This window comes from Pseudozyma flocculosa (assembly GCF_000417875.1).
Source record: "Pseudozyma flocculosa PF-1 unplaced genomic scaffold scaffold00016, whole genome shotgun sequence".
Classification (NCBI taxonomy): Eukaryota; Fungi; Basidiomycota; class Ustilaginomycetes; order Ustilaginales; family Ustilaginaceae; genus Pseudozyma; species Pseudozyma flocculosa.
Window position 1 is genome coordinate 124,539 of NW_006920884.1, and position 20,916 is coordinate 145,454.

At 65.6% G+C, this 20,916-nt stretch overlaps 8 protein-coding genes across 8 annotated transcripts; 5 read left to right on the forward strand and 3 right to left on the reverse strand.

The window, feature by feature from the left end:
- Positions 1–702: 702 nt before the first annotated feature.
- On the forward strand, positions 703–1,901 carry PFL1_04728 (uncharacterized protein; the record flags this gene model as incomplete). The annotated part of the gene is made up of 2 exons (XM_007882256.1): positions 703–906; positions 1,014–1,901. 2 exons carry the CDS (start codon positions 703–705, stop codon positions 1,899–1,901), a joined length of 1,092 nt encoding a protein of 363 aa, XP_007880447.1.
- Positions 1,902–2,082: 181 nt separating this feature from the next.
- On the reverse strand, positions 2,083–3,726 carry PFL1_04729 (uncharacterized protein; the record flags this gene model as incomplete). Its single annotated transcript, XM_007882257.1, has 1 exon — positions 2,083–3,726. One exon carries the CDS (start codon positions 3,724–3,726, stop codon positions 2,083–2,085), a length of 1,644 nt encoding a protein of 547 aa, XP_007880448.1.
- A 1,467-nt stretch (positions 3,727–5,193) lies between these two features.
- PFL1_04730 (uncharacterized protein) lies at positions 5,194–5,977 on the forward strand (the record flags this gene model as incomplete). Its single annotated transcript, XM_007882258.1, has 2 exons — positions 5,194–5,435; positions 5,554–5,977. The coding sequence occupies 2 exons, from the start codon at positions 5,194–5,196 to the stop codon at positions 5,975–5,977; spliced, it is 666 nt and encodes a 221-aa protein (XP_007880449.1).
- A 659-nt stretch (positions 5,978–6,636) lies between these two features.
- PFL1_04731 (uncharacterized protein) lies at positions 6,637–7,715 on the reverse strand (the record flags this gene model as incomplete). Its single annotated transcript, XM_007882259.1, has 5 exons — positions 6,637–6,728; positions 6,842–6,930; positions 7,072–7,259; positions 7,373–7,512; positions 7,643–7,715. 5 exons carry the CDS (start codon positions 7,713–7,715, stop codon positions 6,637–6,639), a joined length of 582 nt encoding a protein of 193 aa, XP_007880450.1.
- Positions 7,716–9,980: 2,265 nt separating this feature from the next.
- Positions 9,981–12,266, forward strand: PFL1_04732 (uncharacterized protein; the record flags this gene model as incomplete). Its single annotated transcript, XM_007882260.1, has 2 exons — positions 9,981–10,099; positions 10,193–12,266. The coding sequence occupies 2 exons, from the start codon at positions 9,981–9,983 to the stop codon at positions 12,264–12,266; spliced, it is 2,193 nt and encodes a 730-aa protein (XP_007880451.1).
- Positions 12,267–12,408: 142 nt separating this feature from the next.
- On the reverse strand, positions 12,409–13,623 carry PFL1_04733 (uncharacterized protein; the record flags this gene model as incomplete). The annotated part of the gene is made up of 5 exons (XM_007882261.1): positions 12,409–12,421; positions 12,556–13,165; positions 13,274–13,337; positions 13,451–13,484; positions 13,592–13,623. The coding sequence occupies 5 exons, from the start codon at positions 13,621–13,623 to the stop codon at positions 12,409–12,411; spliced, it is 753 nt and encodes a 250-aa protein (XP_007880452.1).
- Positions 13,624–14,727: 1,104 nt separating this feature from the next.
- On the forward strand, positions 14,728–16,806 carry PFL1_04734 (uncharacterized protein; the record flags this gene model as incomplete). Its single annotated transcript, XM_007882262.1, has 1 exon — positions 14,728–16,806. The coding sequence occupies one exon, from the start codon at positions 14,728–14,730 to the stop codon at positions 16,804–16,806; it is 2,079 nt and encodes a 692-aa protein (XP_007880453.1).
- A 2,577-nt stretch (positions 16,807–19,383) lies between these two features.
- PFL1_04735 (uncharacterized protein) lies at positions 19,384–20,568 on the forward strand (the record flags this gene model as incomplete). Its single annotated transcript, XM_007882263.1, has 4 exons — positions 19,384–19,546; positions 19,695–19,910; positions 20,079–20,235; positions 20,382–20,568. The coding sequence occupies 4 exons, from the start codon at positions 19,384–19,386 to the stop codon at positions 20,566–20,568; spliced, it is 723 nt and encodes a 240-aa protein (XP_007880454.1).
- Between the last annotated feature and the right edge of the window lie 348 nt (positions 20,569–20,916).

A 20,916-nucleotide genomic window follows, 5' to 3' on the forward strand; every position in this document is an offset into this window, starting at 1 on the left:
GCTTTGCTTGAACGCGAGGCCTAGGGGGTCGGGGGGGCCAAGCAACCAACCAACCAAGGGCAGAAAGGGCACCAAGCGAGAGGCTAGCGCCCCAAGCCGCTTCGGACATCCGAACGCCGCTTTCGGAGCTTGCCCGCGCCAGCCTCACGTACGGGTCACCAAGGCCTCGACGAGCGCCTATCGCCGCGCGGGCACAGAAGCTAAGAGTTGCATGCATCATCGCCGCGCCCGCCTGCCTGCGGCGCCGCATTCCATGAGATCGGCATGCTCGGCGGGATCCGCTCAATCGGGAAGCAGCGCGGCGGCACGCATCGGGTGCTCCGTCAGGTCAGGTCAGGCCAGGCCAGGCTAGGTCCGTGCATCGCCTCCACATCGGCGTTTAGCGGTGGGTTGCGGACGTCGTCAGTTTGTTGGCTTCGATCGGATCTGATCTGTTGGTCTGGGCCGCTGCGCCGGCTTTGCGGGGAAAAGCCGCTGCGCTGCGCCTTGACCAGCTTCGATCCCTCTTCCTTGCCGCGATGGCCGCCAGCGACAGACGTGGGGGGCGAGCGGGACGAGCGGGGCGAGGGGGAGGCCTTCCTTGGTCCACCCTCCGTCCCTCCCCCCCTTCCACCACCGACACCATCACCATCACCATCGCCTCTGCTTCTCCCCCCACTCACCCTCGTCCACACCCGCACCGCTATCTGCCGCCAAATCACCATGCCCGCCATCGGTCCCGACTCGCACGTCCTCGTCACGGGCGCATCCGGCTTCATCGCCGTGTGGTGCTGCCACCAGCTCCTCGAGCGCGGCCACCGCGTCAGGGGCACCGTCCGCTCCCAGGAAAAGGGAGAGTACCTCGCCGCCCTCTTCCAACGCTTCGGCGACAAGTTCTCGTTTGTCATTGCAGAGGACCTCGAAAAGGTGAGCCGGCGCCCAACCGCCCGCCCTCGTCCGGGCAACGTCGAGATGAGACAGTCAGACAGACGCCTGACCCTTCCGCCCTTTGGCCCTTTTCCCCCTCTGCGCAGCCCGGCGTGTTTGACGAGGCCGTCAAGGGCGTCGACGGCGTCCTCCACACCGCCTCCCCCTTCCACTTCAACATCGACGGCGACCCGCTCGGAAAACTCATCCAGCCCGCCGTCAACGGCACCCGCTCCGTGCTCCGCTCCATCAAGGACCACGGCACCGACGTCAAGCGCGTCGTCGTCACCTCGTCGTTTGCCGCCATCCTCGACTCGACCCGCCCCGTCCCGACGGCATTCGATGAAAAGGACTGGAACGAGTCGAGCCCCGCCAACGTCGACAAGCTCGGCAACAAGCAGGACGGCACCGACGCCTACCGCGCCTCCAAGACGCTCGCCGAGCGCGCCGCGTGGGACTTTGTCGAGGCCGAGAAGCCGCAGTGGGACCTGGCCACCATCAACCCGCCCCTCGTCCTCGGGCCGCTGCTGCACCAGGTCAAGTCGCCAGAGTCGCTCAACACGTCGGCCGGCATGGTGTGGAAGATCTGGCACGGCGGCTTCACAAACGACGAACTTCCCGGTCCGCGCGGCGCCGTCGTCGACGTGCGCGACGTCGCCGCGGGTCACGTCCAGGCCCTCCTCCGCGCCGACGCCGCCGGACAGCGCTTCGCCACCACCAGCGGCGGCCTCACCTGGCAGGCCGTGTGCGACATCACCCACGCCTCCAACTCGATCCCGCAGCAGTACAAGGACAGCACGCCCGTCGGCAACCCGGGCCAAAAGGTCGTCCAGCACACCCTCGACGGTTCCAAGGCCGCCCGCGTGCTCGGCATCGACTACTACACCCTCCACGAGACCATCAACGACATGGCCACCAGCTTCGCCGACTACGAGAAGCGCAACTTCCAGGGTCACCCCGGCGAGCACATTGCCTCGCTCGGCAAGAAGGCTTAGCCTGGCCCTGGGCTCGAGCACACACCTCAGTGGCCACTCCGCTAGATCCACTCGATCAAGATGGATGGGCAGGCAGGCAGGCAGGCAGGTTGTCTTCGATCAGGTATAAGATTAGAGAATGCATCGAGCGAGGCACATAGACGGCGGGCCGATCCGTCCGCTGGCACCAGCAGATAGGGCATCAGGCGTGCGCCAGGCCCTGCGGAAAGTCGAGCACCGTGTCCGGGTCGTAGCGGGCCTTGAGCGACTTGAGCCGGTCGAGGGCGTCGCCGTAGTACATCTGTGCCCACCCGGGCAGCCTCGCATCGACGTAGTTGACGTAGGCGCCCCACTTGGCCGACGGGTCGACGCGCTGCATCGTGGCGACGAGCGAGTCAAAGGCCGAGTGGACGCGGTCCTGCTGGCCGCCGTCGTTGGACGCCGGAAAGTCGTAGCTGTAGAACTGCGAGACAAACATGGCGCCGTGGGCGTTGAACGACGACGGCTGCTGCGAACCCGTCGTGGCCGGGTACGAGAGCGGGCCGAGGAAGTCAAACGAGATGCTGTTGCCCGACCCCTCGAGGCCGGCGATGCCGTCGAGCTGCCGGATGAGCTCGAGGGCCTGGTCGTGCGTGAACTGGGCCGACGGAGGCGTGACGAGCGACTTGGCGTAGAACTGCTCGTGGTCCTTGGCCGGCGGCGTGACGGCGAGCGAGCCCATGATGTCGGTCAGCGAGTCGAGCCAGCCAAACGGCTGCACCCGGCTCGACGCGGGCGCCGGCACCTGGTCGAGGAACCTCTGCATCACGGCGCGGTGCGACTCGGGCGTGGCGTCGAGGTGCTGACCGCTCAGCTGGCACGCGTTGCCGTCAAAGTCGCCTCCGTTCTGGCCCGACACGAGCAGCTCGCCGCCGAGCTCCTTGGGCATGCCCGTCGCCGCATCGGCGTCCTCGGTCCACTTCTGCAGCGCCACGAGAGCGCGGGCGCAGTCGTCGTTGGTCTTGAAGTTGTAGCTGTAGTTGATCACCTGCGAGGGCGCCGACTCGAGGCGGAAGGTGAAGGCGGTGACGACGCCAAAGTTGTTGGAGCCGCCGCCGCGGAGCGCCCAGAAGAGGTCCTGGTTCTCGGAGGGCGAGGCGGTCACGATGGACCCCGAGGGCAGGACGACGCGCAGGCTCTCGATGCGGTCCATGAGGTAGCCCCAGGCGCGCGTGGCGTACCCAAAGCCGCCGCCGAGCGAGTGGCCCGCAACGCCGACCATGGGGCAGGTACCGTGCGGGAGCGCAAAGCGGCCCTGGTCCCAGATGGTCTGGGCCAGCGTGCCGAGCCGGACGCCGGCGCCGACGGTGGCCGTCTTGGCGGCGGCATCGACGGCAATGGTGTCGAGGTGGCGCAGGTCGACGACGACGCTGCCGTCGTCGCCGCCGAGGGAAAAGGCGGCGTACGAGTGGCCGCCGCCCTTTGGCGTGAGCTTGACGCGGCCCTTTTGGGCGGCGAGGCACTGCATGACGGCCTTGACGTCCTTGCCGCTGGTCGGGGTCAGGACGTAGGATGGCTTGTAGTGGAAGAGGGGGTTGTACGAGGTCGACAGGGCGGCGTAGTTGGACGACGAGGGCGTCGAGATGCCAAAGCGGTGGCCGTTGCTGTTGGTCGAGGCCGCCTGGGCCGCCGAGAGGCAGTCGGAGAGCGGAGCGTCTCGGCGGGCGAAGAGGAGGCCGTAGTCTGCCGACGAGGGGTCGGATGCGGCATCGCTGCCCGTCGCGTTGAGCGGGAGCGCCGAGGTCGCTGGCGCCGTGAGGGCGAGGATCGAGAGCGCCGCAGCGCCGAGCGTGACGGTGGAGCGCATCGCCGGTCGAGGTAGAGGTACGGGACTGTTGGAACAGGGGATGACCTGGCAAGGGGGCGATATGGTGAAGCGGTTTCAACACCGAGTTGAGCTGGTAGACATTAGCAGTGACCGAACAATGGTCGACGAGGCCAGCCCGGTGGCTCTTATACGATTGCAACCTTGATGCTGGACGGAGCGACGCTGCCGACGTCGAGGCTCGAGACCAGAGGTGGCCGTGAGCTCGACCATGACTCTGACGTTACTGGACGCGGATCGGCGGCGCTCGGCGGTCGGGGCGAATGGGTGGGGTACTATGTACTGTACCCATAGCAGCGGAGCCAGAAAGCGAGGGCAGTGTACGTAGATGGACGAGGCCGTATGTGTTGGGCTGCTACCGTACCAGTCGGAGGCCTGCACCTCGCTGCCGCACATTGAGCCACTCAGGCCAGGAGAGACCACCATAGCATGGTCGGACTACCGCCGACAGGGCCCTTCGGTCGGCTGCTGTGCAAGCTAGGCTGCCGCACCGGCTAGCCTGCCTCCCGTCTAGGCCATGCATGCCTTTGCGGTCCCCACCATCGCCGCCTTTCTGTCTTGGGTGAGGGTGGGCACACCGTAAGGCGGCGAAGACATCCCGGCCCAGACCGCCCGCACCAGGCTGCGAGGAGGGCCGATGGTCGAGCGGCGGAGCGGAGCGGGAAGCCCGCCCGTCCGCGGCTGCACCGGTACGGTAGCACCTTGACGGGCGCGGGCGTAAACCTTGTTCGGAGCGGCTTGGCGGGGCTCGCTGCTTGACGAACTCAGGCGTGAACAGCGGGCAGGCTAGGGTAGGCGGGCCGTCATCGGGCGTCCCTTCTGGCGGCGAGCGGCGAACAGAGAGCGGTCGGGGCGGCGTCTTTTCCTTCTCGCTCCGACATCGGTCGTCGTCGTACAGGAACAAGCAAGCTAATTAAGCGGCAGTCGAGATCAGGCTAGGACGGGCCATGTACGCCCAGACCTCGCATCTCCGCCGTCGAAGCGGTTTCATGCCGGAAGCAAGGCGTTCGGATCCCTCGTCCCGGCCCGGCCCAGCCCAAAGCCCGATCAGCTCATCGCGCAGGCCAGACGAGATCGGAGAACTCTTTCCCCAATCGGGCATCCGAGGGCCTTCCACCCGACGGCCAATGGCGAGCAACCGATTGGGCCCGACGTTGGGTCGGCTTACCTAAGCGCTAGAATTTCCCTTCCCGCGCGCAAGTCGGGGCCGCCCACCGCGCCTTCTTCCTGGCCCGGCCTACGGTAGCCTGAACTGGGCTGCGCAGGCGGGCCAGGCCGGCCCAGCGCTTCTTCTCGGGACGGGAGGCTAGGGTGTTGTCGGGCTGACCGCTTCCACCTCTTGCCACGACCACCATCACGACCACCTAACACCTCCCCTCGCCCACGCCTGGACCGTCACCACCGGGGCTTTGCACCCACGCCCGTCCGCTCGTCTACCCACCGTCGATAATGATCCCCCTCTTCCAGTCGATACGCGGACGCAGGCTGGCCACCTCGACCTTTTTCCTGGCCACATTCTGCGCCTCGATCCTCACCGTCAGCGTCTCGGCGTCCAACATCCTCCCCTGCCCCGCACCCCGTCGCTCCATCGCCGACGGAGAGCCATTGACAGAGGAGGCCGAAGACGGCGATGCCGACTCGATGCCAATGAAGGGTCTCGGTCAGCGCGTCCTCTTGACGCGCAAGGGAGGGTGGATTGAAATCGAGCCGCCACGCAAGTAAACGGCCATCTAAATCGACCGCGATTCCCTCTCCCTAGGATACGCTCACCCGCCTGCTGGCCAGCGACCGCCTGCGTAGACTCGACAGAGTGCGCAACCTGGCCACATTTGTCGGCGTCCATCGGCCATCGGTGGCGCAGCTTCACCCCAAGACAAGCGCCCTCGACGGGCAACACTCCAGCGCCATGCCGTTCCTCACAAGGCCTGCGGTGCAGAATCACGCCGGCACCACCCCTCGCCGATCAGCAGCTTCGATGCAGTGGACGCGGCGCTTCCGGCGACCCTTCGAGCCAACAGGTCGACCGCAGCTGTCAGCACGGCACAATACCGCTCGGGCCCTCTACCCTTCGTCAAGTCGCATCGACCCGCCTCTCGGCGCCGACCAGCTCGAGATGGCCCATCGCTCGAATCCCCGGGAGCTCAGCGCTAACGACACACCGCCGCCCGACGTCCAGGCACTCGGCACCCGTCGAGCAACGGCTTCCGATCGCTGTCGAGTCAGCCCCCAGTAGTGGCACGCACCCCAACCCATCATCTGTACCACCACTCAACCATTTCACAATATACCCTCGGGAGTCCTCATCCCACACCCTCTCACCGCTCGTCGAGGCTCTGTCGCGGCACTGCTTCGGCACCTTCAGACAGGTGTCCCCACCTGCCTGCTGGCGGGCACACCGGCGGGCATCTCCACTCTCCTCGCATAGCAACGCACACGACGGCATCGGATCGGGATCGAGACAGGCCCAAAATAAGGATAAGACGCGACGACGCGGGCAGACGGGCGGGCGGTAGGGGGCAACGGTACAACAGCGGCGAAGGTGGAGCAAGAATTACCAGCGCGGCTCTGGATCAGGCGCTTGGTGACCGTAGCGACGAGCGCTAGGAAGGAGGAATGATGGAAGAAACGCGACGACGAGATGCAGCAGCAGCAGCAGCAGCCGCAGAGGTCGTGGTCGACCCGGTCGTGTGGTGTTCGGGGGGTCCGGCGAAGGCGAAACGGAGAGAAACACAGAGGAAAGGTCCATTACGATGGCAATTGGCCGAGCGACAGTCCATTCGTCTGTTTGTGAGAGCGCCCGAGAGAGTGGCATGGCGCTCGTGGGCGCGCGGCGGTAGTGGCGGCGACGTCCGAGCCCAGGAGAGCAGAGAAAGAGGGCGGTCGTTGCTCTCTCTACATGACGGTGCACTTGGAGGGCTGGGGTTCCGGACCGCCGTCTTGAAGGCCCTTTTCCGTCTGGCTGAGCATCAGCTCAAAGACTTTGGCTGCGGAGGGCGACGGAGGAAGAAGGCGACGAGGTGAGACGAGGTCAGAGGCCAAGGTCGAGCGGGGGTCGACGGGCTCGGCTGGCCAGGAGAGGGGAGCGGAAGCTACTCACCGACGTTCGCATTGTGCCGAGCACTCGTCTCGATCCATGCGCACTGGAGCTGCTGCGAGAGCGCCTTTCCATCTGCCTCTGATACTTGTCTGTCGTCGAGAGGTGTGGCGAAGGTGGCCGAGGGCAGGCAAGCAGAGCGAGAGGTTGGTGGTCGATCAGCAGGTGCAGGTGCAGAGAAGGAGGGCGGCGGGAACAGCGAAACGGAGCAAATAGGGGACGGCAACACCCACCTCTGGACGTGGAGATCGCTCTTCTGGCCGACAATGACGCAGGGGACGTGCTCCGTTCCCGTGTAATTGAGGATCTTGTCGTAGACGGTCTGGATCATCTCGAAGCTGTTGCGCGAGGCGATCGAGTAGACGAGCACGTAGCCGTGGATGCCGATGGCATGCTTGGAATTGAGGATCGAGTACTCGTCCTGTCGCGATCGGCGGGAGCAGCGAAGGATTGGAGGGATCAAGCAAGGGAGGGTCGGGTCAGCTCGCCGCACCTCGACACCGGGAAGGGGCAGCCGACGTGACGTGCACCCACCTGACCTGCCGTGTCGATGATGTCGCAGTCGTACTCCTGGCCCTTGTAGGTGATGACCTTCTGGAAGATGTTTTCGATGGTGGGATAGTAGGCATCGACAAAGGCATCCTCGACGTAGCGCACGATGAGCGACGACTTGCCTGTGTGGGCCGAGCGAGCGACAGGGGCAGTTATTGGGGGGCAGAGAGGTCGAGGAGAGGAGCCTCAGCGTCAGCCAATCGTGCATCGCCCTAGCAAACCTTGCGCCATGGACAGCGGCCGGCTACGCACCGACGGATCTTGAGCCGAGGACAGCAATCTTCCGCTTCTTTCGCAGGTCGGAGCTTCCGGGAGCAGCAGACATGGCGGCGGACAGATACGGGTAAGGGGGGGTGGCGGGCGGCGAAAGCGGCTTGTCCGAGGAGGTGAGAAGCCGAAGGCGCGAGGTGTAGGTCGGACTCTCCGACGAGCAGCGAAGCTGTGGAGGGCGAGGACGAGGAAGAGAGGGCGCGAGACGAGAGCCACGCCGAGGGTGGCCGTCCAAAGAGGTTTGCACTTGGGTGGTCGCGGTCGCGGTCGCGTCGAGCCGTGCGGGGAAAAGAGGAGTGGTGGTGATGGTGGTTGGCTGCAAACGAGGTCGAGCGAGCAAGCCGCGGGGGATGAGACGAGGATGGGTAGGGTAGGTACGAGGCCGGCGAGCGGGCGGGCGGGCTGGCGGGCTGGCGAACGGGCTGAGATGCAGACGCAGGCAGGGGTGGAGCGAGGCCGTAAGCTGAGCGAGATGCATGGCTAGGCCGGGCCCGCCTGCTGGGCCGGGCTGGTCTCTCAAGCCTGCTTGGGTTTCGCAAACGTCGCGCCAGAGGGCTCCAGGAAAGGGCGGGCGGGCGTCTAACCCCTCGAGCCTACCAGCGGGGCGGCATTTCCTTTCGCGCCGGTTTCGGGTGGCCAGGCCAGGCCCTCTCGCTGCCTCTCGCAGGCGGCCACCTTGTCGCCCGCGTCCGGGCCAGCCGGCAGGCAGGCAGGCCTGCAAGCAAGCAAGCAAGCAAGCCGCAGGAAACAAGCACGCCGGCAAGCAGGCAAGCAAGCTAAGCCCGCTGCATGAAACACGCCGCCTTCGAGAGAGAGAGATGCCTGCCTTGCTTGGTAGTTACATATGGCATGGCATGGCTAGGCCCTGCCCGCTCCCCCGGTTGCATCTTCACACGTACAGGTCGCAAGCAAAGTACCTAGGCACGGACAGATGCCAGGCCGAACGCAGGTGAGCGCCCCGCGGTCGTGGCGGCGGCGTACTTGCTTGTTGAGCAACCCAGCAGAGAATGGCCGACCGACGTTCTGGCCTCATTTCAGCTCGGCGTCGTCCCGGACGCGGTGACGCTGACCACGAGCCGCGGCCAACACGCGTGTCGGCCGAAATCATATGCATATGGCTTCTGTTGGCTGCCCCGCATCCTGCTGAGGCTGCTCGCGCGATGGTGGTGGATCGAGGCTCGAGGGAAGGAGCCAGGCCGGACGGCGATGGCGTGGGACTGAAGCCATCCAATTTTATGCCTGGCCCTAGGCCGCCACCCGCCTAGCCTGGCCAGGCCAGCCAGCCTGTTACGTACCGACGTACGGGCAGCAGCTTGCTTGCGTTTGGCCGGTGGTTTCGGCGCAAGCCCGGTACGGCAGGCCCGCCGAGCGTCGAACGTTGATCGGCTCGGGTCAGCGTCTTGCCTTCCGTGCTGCGTAGATACACGTACGGCGCGTCCTGGCGAGGCAGCAGCAGCTGATGCTCCTCGAACGGTTGGACGTTGCAGGTCCTCCCGACGGCGACGTCTGTCACAAGACACTGCGAACGTCGCGACGTTCGGAATAGTGCTTCGTCTCAGTCTGGCTGCCGTCGCCTTGCTGTCGCCGTAGCCATCGGTGGTCCCGAGAGCTAGAGCTGAGCAACAGCTTGGCGGATCCAGGCAACGGACCTGCTGCCACGGACCGGAGGCCGGACGAGGGCCGGGTCGGGCAAACGAAGGGAGCGAGGGAGCGAGGGAGCGAGGGAGCGAGGGAGCGAGGGAGCGAGGGAGCGAGGGAGCGAGGGAGCGGGCGTGAGCCGAGGCTCAACCCAAGCCCTAGCCTGCCTGCCTGGCCTCGCCCCTGCCTGGATCTGGCTGTCTTTCTCGAGCGGAAGCGAGGCAGGCAGGCGTGCCCAGACAGGCGTGGCCCGGCCGGCGTGGCAAACCCCAGGCGAGGCGAGCCGAGCAGGCAGGGCGTGTGTGGGGGGCACGGACCGCCAGGTCAGTCACAGACAACGCGAGAGCTGGGCGGGGCGGGGCCAGACCACCTCCACTCGCTGGGGGGGCCGAGCCTTGTCGGGGTTCGCTCTCGACCTCCAGCCTGCTCCTAGGCCTCTGTCTCTACCTGCCCGCCCGTCCTCGTCTCCAGCCTCTGCTTCGCATCCGTCCATATACCCCTTCGGCATCTCTGTTGCCATCTGCACCACAAACAAAGCACGCCAATCGACCGAGCCAGCAATTCGTCGACCACGTCGAGCAGGCGGCCGCCCCCAGACTGCACCAGCGCACCCTGAACGCTTGTCCGACGAGCCGGCGAGGCAACGGCGGTTCTTGTGCTTAGGCCCTGCAACACGGAGAAAATGACGATCCAGGAAAGAGCGTCGCGCCTGGATCTGCTTCAGCAGCGCTCCTTGCAGTCCGGCGGCTTCGACAGAGACCTAGACGGTCACACCTCGGACGGCTTCCGCAAGGCTGCATGGTGAGTCGGGAGACGCCGACGCGACCGCAACCCCGGGGGCGTCGCGGCATGCTGACCCATCTGCGCTCCTTTCCCTCCCTCCCCTCCCTTCAGGCTCTTTTTGCTACACGCGAGCAGCGACCTTACCGTCGAGGCAACACAGCCTCGCAATACCCTCCCAAAACGCCCCGCAAAGCCTGCCTCCTCGACGCACGGCGCCGAGAGCGACCAGGGCGACTCGCAGGCCTCCTCGTCCTCGCACACACGTAGCAACTCAAAGAGCGACATCCTGGCCGACAGCATACACCAGCCCGTCAGCACACCCGCCTCGAGCCCGAGGCCCGAACTCGTCCGCGACGCCGAGCGCGTCCCCGTCGACAAGGACGGATGGCAGATTGCCGCCCTCGACGCACTGTCCCTCGACGAGCCCCTTTCGGCTTCTGCGACATCCCCCCATGCCATAACGAAGCTGTCTCAGCAACAGACCGAGGAGTGGGAGACGGTGACCAGCAAAAGGACCCGGACTTTGCAGAAGAGGAGAAATTCGACGCGCCCCTCGCCCTCGCCCTCGCAGTTGGAGGACGAGAGCGAGGGGCAGGGGCAAGATGGCGATAGCCGCCCGGCGATCCCGACGACGGAAGACAACAAGGTCTCGGCTCCACCGCCGCAGCATGCAACGGCCACGAAAAAGAAGAAGAAGAAGAGCAAGAGGTCGGGAGCGCACAAGAGAACGTCGACGAGGGATCGCCCGGACGACAATGGAGAGGCTGCGGGGCCGACGCCGGCGAATCCCGCTGCGCTTGGCGGGCTGCCCACGCACCGCGACGAGGAGCAGGTGGACAAGGACATCCGACGAAGCTTTGTCGGCCCCGCCTTTGCCAGCCAGACGGCACACGAGAGGCAGGTCCGGCGCAAGCAGCTAGAAGAGGTCGTCGTCCTCACTCTCCGGCGCCACCCCACGCTCAACTACTTCCAGGGCTACCACGACGTCGTCAGCGTCCTCGTCCTCGCGTTGGCCATGTCCGGCGACGACGTCAAGGAGGACGGCGAGCCGTGGCGCGACGAGGACGAGCGACATGGCCTCTTGCTGGCCGTCGAGCGGCTGAGCCTGCACTTTGTGCGCGACAGCATGACGCACGACCTAGACCCGATCATGGGCCAGCTCAAGCTAGTGCGCAACCTGGTCCGGGCCGAGGATGCTGAGCTGGCGGGAAGGGTCGAGGCGGCGTCGGCGCTGCCCTTTTTCGCCCTGTCCTGGCTCCTCACGCTCTTTTCGCACGACCTCGAGGACCAGCGGCTGGTGCAGCGCTGCTTTGACTTTGTCCTCGCACACGGACCGCAGAGCGTCGTCTACCTCTGCGCGGCAGTTGTGCTGCTGGTCAAGAAGCGGGAGCTCGAGGGCCTGGACGGTGACGAGGTCGAGGACCAGGCCATGCTGCACATGGTGCTGAGCAAGCTACCGCGCTTCACGCTTGACGGCGACGGCAACGGCGACGAGGGCGACGAGCAGGGGCAGGTCGGGAAGTCGGTCGGCGAACAGCGACCCGAGGCAGCCGTCAGCGATGCACACGGCCTCTACGCAGACCCAGATGTCGATCCGCCCAGCTCCCGCGGCGACCGTGCCCGGCACGAGGATGCCACTCCGCAGCAAAATCAGGAGGCGGTGCCGCTCTTGCACCTCCTGCGAAAGGCCAGGGAGCTGATGGAGGCCCACCCGCTATCGAGCGCCTCGCTGGGCGCCGACAAGGTCATGGGACCCAAGAGCGTCATCTTTACCTGGAGCGACCTCCAGTCCGAATTGGGCTCGGCGGACAAGGCCGACGACACCGACGCCTGGCGAGCCCGCGACGCGCTGGCGGAGCGGATCGTGGAGACGGTCTCGTCGATCGTCGTCGACCCGCAGCCCTCCCCGCCCGCCTTCGACGACGGATACGACGAGGGCGAGGGCGGAGGCAAGGAGAAGTCGACGCGGGCCAAGGAGCGCAAGCGGTACCGGCTGCTTCGCTACGACGACAAGAGGACCAAGGAGGTGGTGCTGGGCACCGTAGTGGCCGTCGTCGGCGTGGCAGGCGTCGTCGTTGCGCTCTACGTCGAGGGCAAGCAGCGGGGACAGGCGCAAGACGTCCTCGCCGTGCTGGGCGGCGTTGTGGGCTGGCTCGGGAGCAACATGAGGGGCCCGGGCGCCTAAGAGGCGGCCGGTGGGCCACCGCATCGCACGCTGGCGACGAGGGGACGGCAGGGGTCTGTTGGTGCGTAGTAGTGTTTCAATGACGAGCTGCGAGAGACGAGAGGGTACAAGATGTCGGCGGCAAGCAGCGAGGAAGCCCAGATCAGAGCGCCAGGCTGCGGGGCGGTGTGGAACGAGTCAGTGCGTGGGACGAGAGGGACGCAGCGTCAGCATTCTGCGGCTTGGCTTGCGGCACCTGTGACGGCCTTCGACGACGGTGGGGGGTCGTGGAGGGCGAACGGGCACTCACTAGTCGCGGATCTCTGCCTCGCTGAGCTTTCTAAACACGGGCGCCTCTTTTCCGCTGCCGGCGACGGGCCCGATGGTCGAGGTGCCAATGACGCCAATCTCGATGGTCTTTTCCGTCATCTGTCCCTCGAAGCCCTCCTTGAGGGTGAGGAGGGCGGTGTGGATGGCGTCCTCTTGGGAGATATCGTCGTTGTAGCGCTTTTCGAGGAACGTCTTTGCGTTGACCATGTTTTTGCCAATGGCGCTGGCCTTCCACATGAAATAGGAGCCGGAGGGGTCGACCTGGTAGAGGGAGGGGCCTCGGGCCGAGTCGAAGCCGGCGACGAGGAGGGACACGCCAAAGGGACGCACGCCGCCGCGCTGGGTGGCCTGCTGCATGACGGTGGCGATCTCCTGGACCAGGACGCGGGTGGGCGGGTACTCTCCGTAGATTTTCCAGTAGGCCTGTGCCGACTTGCGGGCCGATGCGACGAGGACGCGGAAGTCGGGGCCCATGCCCGAGTAGACGATGCCGATGTTGGGGCAGATGAGCGAGACCTTTTCGAGGGCCGAGTCGTCGACCAGCGGCGAGGGTGGTCGCTTTTCCGTGGCGATGACGATGGCGTTGGAGGCTGGTGGAGGGTGGGCGGGCGGCAGGGCGGGCATGGGTTGGGTGTCAGTCGTCGTCGTCGAGGATCGTGGGGGGGCACAGCAGCAGCAGCAGCGTGGCTACAACTCACCCTTGATGCCAAGGCTGGTTGCGCCTGCTGATACGGCCGCTAGCGCATGTTCGATCTGGACGAGCTGGAGAGGCGGTGGACCAGGGCCAGGGAAGTGCGATGGAGACGTGGCAAGGCGAGGTCGGAGGTCAGCGCTGGCGGGATGAGCCGGTAATGGGCCATGGCGGCGGCACGCACCTTTCCGCTGGGCGAGAATGTTGTCAGCGAGAAGCTGTGCAGAGGAGGGATGAGCAGGAGAGAGAAGGACGGGGAGGTGAGCCATCTGCAACGCGTGGCAGGCCCACGCGGGGATGGGCTGGGTCGAGAGGGGGGGCTCACCTGTATGCGCTTTCGCCTGCACCTGCGCTCATGTTTGGCCTAGTATCGACGAGGGAGGATGCTGTCTGTGGTGAGGAGGGCGCGGTGGCGAGAGGTGCGGCACGGTGCGGTGTAGCAGGCGAGGGAGACGAGTGCGGCGACGGGGAGTGTGTGTTGGTGCGGGCGGGATGGTAGAGAAGGGCAAGGGGGCCGGTGGTGTCGGGTGTGCCTGCACCGCCTGCCTGGGCCCAGCTCCAAAAAGTGGAGAGGTGCGTGGCCTGGGCGGCCGGCTGGCCGGTGCGGCGCAGGGGGCCCGTGTGGGGCCAAGTTGGCCTCTCGATCACCGCCACCCCGCGCTCAGCCTGGGCGGGCCTCGACACCGCTTCAATCGCGCCACCAGGATGCCCATACCAGACCAGGCCTATCACCACCACGCCTGGTGCCTCTGCATACGCCATTTAGGCCGGACCACTAGCGCGTATCCACCCGCTCCGTAGCCGGTGCTCGATGGCGACAAGATCATGGGATTTCCTCCAGCCGCAACTCGGCAGCTCGACGGCCCGAGGCTGGTGGCTGGCCAGACGACGCCGCGCATCTGTGACCTAGTCCAGGCTTTCGATGGATGCTCACTGCCTTTGACCGCCGTCGCCATGGCCATCCGTCGACCTCGCCACCTTGTTCGAGTGCAGGCGGGCCTGTGGGTGGGCAAAGGGGCCAGGAGGATAGACGATCGGGCGAGAGCCCATCGATGGGGCACCTCGCCCCGATGGCGCGATGGGGCGCTGAGATAAGGGCCCGCCGGAGCGCCCAAAGTGACTCCGGCTTGACTCCACTTTGCAGCTCGGCCTTGGACGTGCGTCTTCTCAAGGCGCCTCGTCCTACCTACCGGCTTGCCTCGGCGTCATTTTCGATTGCTGCCCTCGACCCTCTTCGACCCTTCTCGACTGGCATCCCTGCCTGAGCGACGCTTACCCATCCGTTCCTGCCCATCACCATTACCGCCGTCACCACCACCACCATCACGTCCCTTTAATCTGGCTCTACTGGCATCGCTGCTCGCCTCGCATCCTCATCACTAGCCACCGCATCCCTCCCTCGTCCCACCTCGGTCCGCCTCGGCATCCCTGCCGAACCGACCCCTCATCCATCGGCCCAGCATGTCCTACCGCCTATCCACAACGGCGGGGTCCACCCTCTCGCGGCGCCTCCTCGCCCAGCCCCACAACCAACTTCACTCGATCCGCCTCCTCGCCACCCACTCTGGGAAACCCTGCTCCGACTACCTTCGGGCCACCCACCCCGACGGCGACGCCTCCCAGGGCTCCCACATCGCCTCGACCCTCTCGCGCTTCTCGGCTTCCGTCCTAGCCACCTACTCCCGCCCGCAGCTCCTCTTCACCCGCGGTTCCGGCCTCGACCTCTACTCGGCCGCAGACCCAAACACAAACGACGGCTCCGCAGAGCGCAAGTACCTCGACTTTTCCTCGGGCATCGCCGTAAACTCGCTGGGACACTCGGACCCGCAGATTGCAAAGCTCGCCGGCGAGCAGAGCGCACGCCTCGTACACGCATCGAACCTCTACCACAACGAGTGGAGCGGCGAGCTGGCCGACAAGATGGTCAAGCTCACCCACCAGCACGGCGGCCTCGGCTTCGCAAAGGGCGCACAGCCGCCCGCAGACTCGCAGACCGGCCTCAAGGTCTTCCTCGCCAACAGCGGCACAGAGGCCAACGAGGCTGCCCTCAAGTTTGCCCGCAAGGCCGGCAAGCAGCACGGCGACCACAAGACCCAGCTCGTCTGCTTCAACAACGCCTTCCACGGCAGGACCATGGGCGCCCTCTCGGTCACCCCCAACCCAAAGTACCAGGCGCCCTTTGCCCCGCTCATCGGCGACGTCGTCGTCGGCGACTACAACTCCCTCGACGGCCTCGACCAGCTCATCACCGAGCACACCGCCGGCGTCATTGTCGAGCCCGTCCAGGGCGAGGGCGGCATCTTCCCCGCCAAGCTCGAGTTCCTCCAGGCGCTCCGCAAGCGCTGCGACGACGTCGGCGCCATGCTCATCTTTGACGAGATCCAGTGCGGCCTCTTCCGCTCTGGCACCCTCTGGTGCCACTCCGAGTTCCCCACCGACGCTCACCCGGACATGGTCACCATGGCCAAGCCCCTCGCCAACGGCTTCCCCATCGGTGCCGTCCTGATGCGCGACGCTGTCGCCGAGCGCATTGCTGTGGGCGACCACGGCACCACGTTTGGCGGCGGGCCCCTGACGAGTGCCATCGCCCACCATGTGCTCGGACGCCTCTCGAACCCGGAGCTCATCAAGTCGATGAAGGCCGCCTCGGCGTCGCTCCTGGGCCGCCTCGAGCAGGTGCGCGACATGTTTTCCGACCTGGTCCGCCACGAGCCCGAGGCCGGTAAGCCCTCGCCGCGCGGCAAGGGCCTGCTGGTCGGACTCAGCATGAAGGACCCCGCCCACGCCGGCCGCGTCGTGGCCCTCGCCCGCCAGCGCGGCCTGCTGATCCTGACGGCGGGCAACGACACGGTGCGCATCATCCCCTCGCTGACCGTGACCCAGGAGCAGGTCGACAAGGCGGTCGACGTCATCGAGTCGTGCATGCTGGTGCTGCGCGAGGAGCTCAAGAAGGCGCCGTCGTCGGCATCGACGACCGGCAGCAGCGGGTCTGTGGGCGGTAAGCGGAGCTTCTCGACGTCGGCCCGCCGCAGCGACAAGGCAGCGTCGTCGTCGTCGTCATCGGCGACGGGGCGAAAGACGACGCTCGACGGCAACGAGCCGCTGGCGACGACCGAGGAGATTCAGACCGTCTACTCGCAATTCTCGCAGCTGGGAGAGAGCTGGCCCACGGACCCGCTGCGGCCGGACCTCTCGTTTGGCAAGTCGATTGTTTCTGCGGCTCAGACGTCGTTGCTGACGGTGCAGAGCCAGTCTGCCCTGTCCGAGCACCAGGTGGGCGCCGTCGACCCGACCAAGGTGGGCGTGCGCCAGCTGACGCTCAAGGAGCTCGACTATGCCAGGCGGGCGCTCGCGGCGCTGCAGGAGCTGCGCGACGGCGGCGTCGAGGCCAAGTTTGGCGTCCCCGACAACGTGCGACGACCGGCGAGCAACCCGCAGTACTATGAGAAGCTCGTCGCCGCCCTCGACCGCGCGGCGCAAGGCAAGAAGACGAGCCTCTCGTGGAGCGAGCGCATGGCGCGCTTCTTTGGCCGGCAGTAGCTCGGCGGTGGCGGCGGCCAGAGGTGACTAGAGACGGTCTGGCTCGACGACGACGACCTTGCCGCTGCTGGCGCGTCATTACCTGTTTGCGCTGCAATACGAATGCGAACAAACATGCCCTGGTCTGTCATTGGTCCTCTCTGCGTGACTCGGAGCTTCGACACGTGCGTCTTGGTGATGGTGCGATCGACCGATGTCGCTCTGAGCTCGACCGGGTAACGAGTCCGGGACGTACGTGTGCACGGCGACGGCGAACCGTATCGTGCGCCGTGCGTCTAGGCCGATGTTGGCCGTCATGGTCGAGACCTACGGAGAGGCTGTTCCGACGAGAAGGACGAGGATCGGATGCTCTCGAATCAGGAGAGACGGTCGTGCGGTTCAGCCCGCGGCTCTCGTGTTCTCTGCCTCATGTCCATGTCCGCAGCAGCGAGATGGAAGTGATACCGAACCTGTTGCCAGGACGTGCGCGCAGGTCTTCGGCCTCGAGATGGTGGTGCGGAGATCGGGTCCGGAACCGTCGTTCCGGCGACGACAGTACGTGCGTGCGTGCGTGCGTGCGACATCGGTACGTAGCTACGCAAGTGTGTGCGTGTGTGTGGCGCTTTTGTTTCGAGACGATGAGGTTTCTCGTGTTTCATCGCGACACCGCCGTCGTGACGGCAAGGTCTTGCTTGCATCGCATCGTAACCAGCTAGGTACTCAGGATCCCCTTGTTGCGGCCCCCACTCTAGCCTCGTTTGACCCCCCCGTCAATGGAGCCAAGGTTGGGCGGGTACGTGGTGTATTGTACACCTCGCTCGGGCCGAAGGAGGTACGTTGGCGCCGAGGACGTGCGCAGGGCGTGGATCTGCAACCGTGAGAGGGTACGTCCACCACTGCATGCGTACGGTCGAGTCGAGGTGGAAATAGACGTGGTGCGTAAGAGCATCAACTGTTTGTGTCGGTCAATCGAGCGGTTCCGGGAGGTCGGAGATGTGCAGAGGGGGGCGCCGACGGGTACATACCGGCTCCGCGTGGCGTGTACAATGGCCTCGCTGGTTTACATACGGCCTGAAGTCTAGACTGGATCCGCATGTGCAGCGACGAGGAAGCCTCTGTACGTGACTAGCTGCGCATACACCCGGACCACCTGCTGTCGCACGCGCGGTGGCTAACATGCTCCAGACAAGAGCCTGGGAGGAAGTTCCGAGAGCCAGCCCGGATTCAATTCAGTGGCGAAGCCTGGCGCCTGGACACGTGCCTCGGAGGTCTGCACCTTGTCCGCCCTGGATCCGACGTCGGCTTCGACTCTCTGCACCGGATTGGCGGATACCGTGTCAATCAGGCGCTCTCCAGTGGCAGGCCAGGGACGCGTTCCGTACGTGGGTACGTAGGTACGTAAGTACTGCAGTGCACTTGGCGAGACGTTCCTCGGTGTGATGCCAAGATGATCGGCGCCGTCCGTGGCATGGCGCCGCAACAGATATGGGCTTACATACAGTTGAAACGAAGGAAGCGGCTGCGCTTTGGATCGCAGGCACGAATGTCACGTAACCGTGAATTGTTCAGGAGAAAGAGAGACAAAGAGGAGGGCAAAGGTGGCGGCGAACAGGGCAGCATGACACAAAGACTACTGTATGCTGCAGCGGCGGTCTCAAATCGACGCGGTTCCGAAGCTGCGGCGAGAGTCTAAGTTCTGCCTGTACGACATGCCGTACCGTCCGAGCTTGGAACGAGGACGGGCGGACACGATGCCAACACCGGCGTTCCTATGGGGCGACCGAGGGTAGGGGGCCCGACGCGAGACGGGCAGAACTTGACAGCCAACGCCCCGTCCCCGCCCATCGCACCCCTACCGTGCCGTTGACGGACGACGGTCCTTGGCAGAGGGCGCCTGTGACTGGGGGATGCGGCCCGGGTGACGGCGGCGGCGGCTGGAACCTGACCCTGTCCTTGCACAAGTCAACGCCGGACGTTTCCACAGCTGAATTCCCTGCACCAGGCGCACGGATCCAGACGTCCGACGAGTGAAGCACAAGTGGAGAGCGCTCGCATCTGCTCTCGCACGCACATCCGCCTCGACATCCTCTGCCGGTATTCTCTCTTTGCTCGACGACGTGCACCTCGATTCTTCGAGACATGGAATCCCAAACGTGCCAGCCAGCCAGCCAGCCAGCCAGGCGGGAAGGCAGGCAGGCATCGAATGCCGTCAGAAGCGAGAACGTGGGCTATTCTCCCCCACGCCACCATGCGCGTTGCGACGGGACGAGGAAAGCCGTCCTGCTGCACACCTAGACAAGCCGCAGGGCAAGGCGCGCTAACTCGCCAGGGCTGAGGAGCACAGCGCTGGCTTGACGGAGTCACGGCGCCAGCATCGACTCGCCTCGCTCACGGTCGTCCCCCGTCGACGGAGCACCTCCCTCTCCATCTCGTCGCTCAGTCGACGACAACGACGACGAGGATATAAACCGACGTCTTCGACCGTCCTCAGCCCCTCTTGTCATTGCAACAACACAGCCCTCCTTCCATCTCCATCTGCCCCTCTCCCCTCACAGCCCAGACTATTCCCCAGCCCTCCATCCCAGCCGCGCCGCCAAGATGCAGTTCAAGCTCTCCCTCGCCACCCTTGCGCTCGCCGCCGCCTCGCTCGTGTCGGCGGCCAACGAGATCAACCACGACCAGGTGCAGTCGTTCCCGCAGATCAACCCCACGTCGGCCAGCGACCGCGTTGCGATCCGCTTCAACCCGTCGCTGCATGTCGGTGCGTACTTTGGACCTCAGTGTTCTTCCTCGCCATTCCCTCCCGCCTCGCTTCCTGGTCAATGGTACGGCGTCGAGCTCAGCCCCCTAGCTTACCGGTCCCTTGCCGTCGGCCATCCGTGATGCCCGCCTCTCTTCCGTCTCCTCAGGCAACGGCTGCTACCCCTACGCCGCCGTCCAGGCCAACGGTGACTGGTCCGGCGGTCTCGCCCCTACTGGCGCGCCTTCGGCCGCCTGCAAGGACCAGACCAAGCCCGGTCAGGTCTACGTCCGCTCCAAGTGGTACCGCGGCAAGTGGGCCATCGTGTACTCGTGGTACTTCCCCAAGGATGTCGTCAGCTCGGGCATCGGACACCGTCACGACTGTGAGTTGGTCGCTCGTCGTCAACCGACGGGCGAGACGGACAGCGCAGAGATTCCAGAGGCAACCCCCCGGCTGACCTTGATTGCTTCATGGTCCTTGAATTGCACCCCGCCCGTTCCCGCCACGCTCTTGCTTTCTCGACCTCGCTCGCTTTCGCCCGCGGTGACAGGGGAGGGTGCCATCGTCTGGATCGACAACCCGGCCGCCGCCAACCCCAAGATCCTCGGCGCCTCCGCCAGCGCGCACGGTCACTGGCGCAACTACGTGCCCGTCCCCGGTGCCGACCGTGACGGCGACACTGTCAAGATCCAGTACAGCGCAGAGGGGTACGTTGCGTTTTGCGGGCCTCGATCGCAGCCGCGTCGAGTCGCGCCGCGATCCTCTCTCTCTCTGGAGAACTTGCGAGCTGACCTTGGCCCCTTTCCCTCGTCCCCCCGTGACCTCCTTGTCCCTCGTCGCGTCTTCGCCGCAGCATCAACTCGCACGCCAACGACCTGACTGACAAGGGCGGTCGCCGCTACCCCGTCATCACCTGGGAGGCGCTCCCCGACATTGCCAAGCGCGGCCTCGACGGCCACTCGTGGGGCGACGCCAACCCGCTCATCATCGACGCCAACTTTGACAACAACCTCGCCAAGGCCTACCCCTTCTCGTCTTAGAGCGCTCCCTGCGGCGTTCTTGGGCCCGTCCTCAACTCGACCTCCATCGCTTGGGAGCAGCTGGCTGGCCCGGCAACGGGCCACGCTCCTTCCTCCTCTCCTCTCCTCTCATCCTCCCGGAAAGCACGAACATTGCTCCCGCCTCCTCTCCCCTTCCTCCTGGAACTCACGAACACTGCTCCCGCCTCCCCTCCCTACTCCCACCCACCTTCGCCCGTAGCTTATTCGTTCCCTTCCCGACCCCTCTCCTCTAGATTCCCATGACCCGTGCCCCGTATCGATCTCCGATGACAAGCACGCCGTCTTGACGTCACGGAACACCGAAATGGATAGATTGGAGTCCCTCCC